Source organism: Egretta garzetta, unplaced genomic scaffold (assembly GCF_000687185.1).
Source record: "Egretta garzetta isolate BGI_Z169 unplaced genomic scaffold, ASM68718v1 scaffold4, whole genome shotgun sequence".
NCBI classification, from domain to species: Eukaryota; Metazoa; Chordata; class Aves; order Pelecaniformes; family Ardeidae; genus Egretta; species Egretta garzetta.
In genome coordinates, this window is record NW_009259329.1 from 1,254,356 (window position 1) to 1,258,589 (window position 4,234).

Genomic DNA, 4,234 nt, shown 5'->3' on the forward strand with positions numbered 1-4,234 from the left:
TGCTCACGGTGCTTTAATGTAGAACAGCAGAACAAAGGAACAAAGCAATGGGAGATGATAACTTCTACCAAGAAATGCATCTCTTTTGAGAGTGTAAGAGCAGGATGAACAGAAGCAGTTGTTGGTACAATGATCCCCAAATGCTTTCTTTGGGTCTTTGGGGTTTTTTTGAAAAGACATTAGGGAAGCCCCAGTTCCCTCTGTGCCTTCTACTAGGGATGAATAACCTGAAGAGGCAGAGGAGGATGGGAGTAAACAGAGGATTGGCAAGGTAGGAGCTGAAGTGAAAGATATTCTGAAACAGAAGGAAGGCAACTCGAGGGTTTCTCTTTCCACTTTGGTTTCAGAAGCCCAGAATTTTTCATTTCAGCCATGTGCTTTGCATGTTTCGGAGTTCATTTTTTTTTTTTCCCCCCCTACAGAAATACTCAACCAAATTGTTCACTTGCTATCCCTGCTGTCTTGTTACGCAGGCGTGCTCCACCATTGGCACCCGTGTCTCTCCCTTTTTTCCCACTGTGCCTCTAATGATTGTACTTTCGTGTCTCCTGCAGTCCCTCAGCACTGGGGCCCCTCAGGAAGATGTATTTTCGGGAGATGAAGTGAGAGCAGCCAAGCGTCCACGGCTGGGGAATTCAAGAAATCCCGAAGAATACGGACAAAACCCAGATTACTTGGCCTTTATGGAGAGTCTGTTGCAGACACAGTACCAGCCTGGAACTCAGAGCAACATGTTTTAACCAGGATTAATTAAAAATATTAAATTAACCCTTTTCAAGCCTGTGGAAAAATAACCAGGAAACTGTGGAATAGAAGACCATCCTTGTGCAATAGCCTGCTGTGAATTCCTTTCATCTGCTCTTGGTTTGGACGGCAAGAAAATCCGGTCTGGCTGCACGCTACCTCTACTTTGCCAGACGTTGCTGACCAATACAGCAGAAAGCTTGAAAAACCTTTCAGACAGCATTTCACATGGCGACTTTGGAAGAGTTTGTACTAACAGAGCTTTGTGACTGGCTCCTTTTTATGAGGCTTGGAAAGGGTTAACATTTGACAAAAAGGACTTTTTAAAAATATGTCAAACTCTTTTGTCTTTAAAGGTGCTATTACATTGACTACTGAAGCAGCCTTTGGAATTGTGTTTTCTGTACATAGACGTCACCTTTGTGAAGTTTTCTATAAATGAGCATTATTAAAAAAAAAAAGCAAACAAAAATAGGAAAACAAAAGTTTCCACAAAGCATTTTTCTAGATTATGGCTTTAAAACAGAAAATAAACAAAGTCCTCCCCCCTCATCCCCAGATGAAATGTGATAAATACTACAGCGGGGAGAGAGAGAGCAAGAGCAGATGTCCTGGAAAGTTCTGGGTTCTTTTTTGTAAAGAAACACTATCTTCTTTGTAAGATGGGGAAAGAAATGTTTCATAGCTGGGATGTTTCTTACCGTTAGTTCTCTTTAAGACATGCGATAGGTAAGTGCATTTCTGCCATGTCACCAGGAAGGGACTTAGGGGAGAAATGGCCAGGTTTTGGTCATTCTTGTCATCTTTCCTTCCCCATCTTTGCCATCACCGTTGCTTTCTAGTTAAAAATCAGCATGGCTTTCAGTTACAATATGCCACTCCGTTCTGGCAAGTGTTCTGTTGCTGCTTCTTGTGTTAGTTCCTTTACGAGCCATACCCCCTCCCCTCTGCGGACTGGAGCGTCGAGGGATTGCTCTGGCTCTCTGGCAGGCATGTCTCCCAGAGGAACTTTTTTCTTTTCTTTGTCTCTTTATTTTATTTTATTTTTTTTTTTGAGTTGTGCTCTTTACACAGTTGTGAGAATCATTCCATGACAGAAGCCTGGGAGGTGTTTGTATGTTTTTCTTTTATCTTATTAAAGAAGAAATTCCCCAAACATCTTTGATTGTTGTGACATCCTTTACTTAAGTAAAGACTGAGCCTTTGAGATACTCCTGGGGAAGAGGAATGCAAGCCCTTCGTTTGACTGGACTCAGTTCACTGAGAATTGAACGAGTATTAAAGGCAAAAACAAATCCTGAAGTATTGAGTGGGCAGCTCCCACTTGAACGCTTGAAAATCGTCTCCGCTCGAAGAGCTGTTACGGAGCAGTGTTTTGTAAAAGAGCCTGATCCCAACCCCTGCTGAAGTCACTGGAAAGTCTTCCGCTCTCTTTGGAGGACCTCTGTCCATTCGGAGGGAAGGAAAAAGGCAGCCCTAGTACAGAGTTGGGAAGGGGACGTGGCTTCCACGCTGTCGGGGTGAAGGGGGGCAAGGGCGCATCGTACCACTCACCTCAATGCCTTGGCCTGGCAGAAGCCGCTGGGAGGTAGCAGACCTATCCAGAACGCTGCACAGCAATCTTTTCCACTTAATTCCCTGAAATTACTGGATAGCAAGAGAAATTTTTTTTTTTTTTTTCCCCCCCCCCTTTTTAAAGTCCCTTTGCAAGGTGGTCGTTTTTCTGTGGAAAGGTTTTTAAGCAATGCAATAGCTGGATCTTTAAAGGGAATAAGTGGGAAGGATTTGTGGGCTAGCAGATGGTAGATTAGCATCTTAAGAGTCTCGATGGGTATTAAACTGTTCTAGTGAAAGAGTGGAGATAGAATAAAGTAAGGTTTGTTTTTTTTTTTTTAATTTTGATTTTTGCTCTCCCTCGAGAGAATTGGAGTTCCCTTCTCGCTGCCTCTGCTACGGGTTATTTTCTTTGGGTGTGCGTGTCTGTGCGCGTGTGCACGCGTGTGTGTTTGTATGATGTTTGAAACAGGGTTGTGGGTTTTGTTTTTTTTTTATTTCTGACGTTTTCAATAGATGTCTCCAAGAATAAAAACAAACTGAGACTAATAAAAGTTTTAAAAATTGGCAAGGTTCTCAAAAGCCTCGGTTGTTACTCCTACAGAGCTGTGTTCTGTCGGTTAAGGCGTGACTCAGTAGAAAACTTGCTTGTATAAAAGAATTCAGAATGTTGCCAGGCCACAAGAGAAATATTTAAAGCAATTGAAAGAGATTTTAAACAGCAGAGGATTTTTTTTTTTTTTGGAGGTGGGAGGGGAAGGGTGGGATGGGCTGAGGGGTTGTGAGCAATGGGGAATTTCCTCTGCATGTTGGAGTCCTGACTGAAATAGCACCATGACTGTATCCATGTGTAGTACCTTTTGAAAATACTATTTATATTGTAAAAACAAAAGTGTGTTTCCTCACCCCGTATTCAGATGATGAGTTATGTTTAAACGTGAACCTGGAACTGTCGAATGCCCTTCCTTGTTGCAGGGGTTCTCCCTTTTTGTTTTCTTTTGAAATCCCTCTTTTTGGTTTAGGAATGACTTGCGCGGATTATCTCTAACGACCACATTGATGGCCTCTGTGCATCAGACCATTGAAAAGGAAATAGGAAATGCACATTCCTGCCCTCCCCTCCCTCCAGTGAAATATATTTGTTAAGTGTCTGATTATGTGCTATAAAAATAATGATTTCCCCCCCCTGCCCCCCCAAGATTAAGGATGTGATGTATTTTTTGCATATTTTTTTCTCTGCCTCTAGGTTCATAATGAATTAAAGGCTGTTGAGCACTTCAGAATTACACTTTTTGGGGGGTTGAAGTCTCTTCATTTCTAAGCTTAAAGTCTTTTGTACTGCAGGAGAAGGTGGCTCCCAGATCTGGTTGGTAAAGCTGACTGATAAAACCGAGCCCAGAGGAGCCGAGGCTGATGAAGAAGAACATGGCCTTTTCCTTCCTCTCTGTTAGCCGTGCAGGAGAAGACATCTGTCGTCGCACCCCTTCCCAAAGAACCAGGCTTGCAATGCAGTTTTGTCCAAGGTCCAGGATTTGCTCTGGCTGGCTCGTTCGTGAGAACCGTGGTTGCTAAATAGCCAGAGGTGGTTTTAAAACCCCTTTATCTTTTAAATCACCAGTTTACTACTTCCTTTTTGGAGCCTGCTTCATAGCCTTGCAGTAGCCTTTCTTTCCAGCCCTTGGAGGTCGTGGCTGACATTGAACCTCTTAAAATAGCAGCTTCCTAAACCTTCATTTAAACACCTTCATTTCCCATCCTGAGCCCTGATACTTTTCTACACATTCCTCTCCATTGTTGCAGTATGAGGCTAATGCTGCGGATTGTGTGAAAGAAAAGAAATCTCCAACTTCCAGTCTTCCGTGGCTTAATAGTTTTTTTTGCGATAATCTGAAGAATCATACTGGTGGGAAGGAGCTGCTGATACAAAGTCCGTTGG

The 4,234-nt window shown here is 42.8% G+C and overlaps 1 protein-coding gene across 4 annotated transcripts in view; it reads left to right on the top strand.

Moving 5' to 3' along the window:
• KDM4B (lysine demethylase 4B) overlaps window positions 1–2,974 on the top strand; it is an 82,547-nt gene extending 79,573 nt beyond the window's left edge. For all 4 annotated transcript variants that reach the window (XM_035892271.1, XM_035892272.1, XM_035892273.1 and 1 more), the window contains one exon: window positions 555–2,974. In XM_035892271.1, coding sequence (XP_035748164.1) covers window positions 555–740 — 186 coding nt within the window. In that variant the 3' untranslated portion in view covers window positions 741–2,974. The remainder of the gene's footprint in view (window positions 1–554) is intronic.
• The last annotated feature ends 1,260 nt before the right edge of the window (window positions 2,975–4,234 follow it).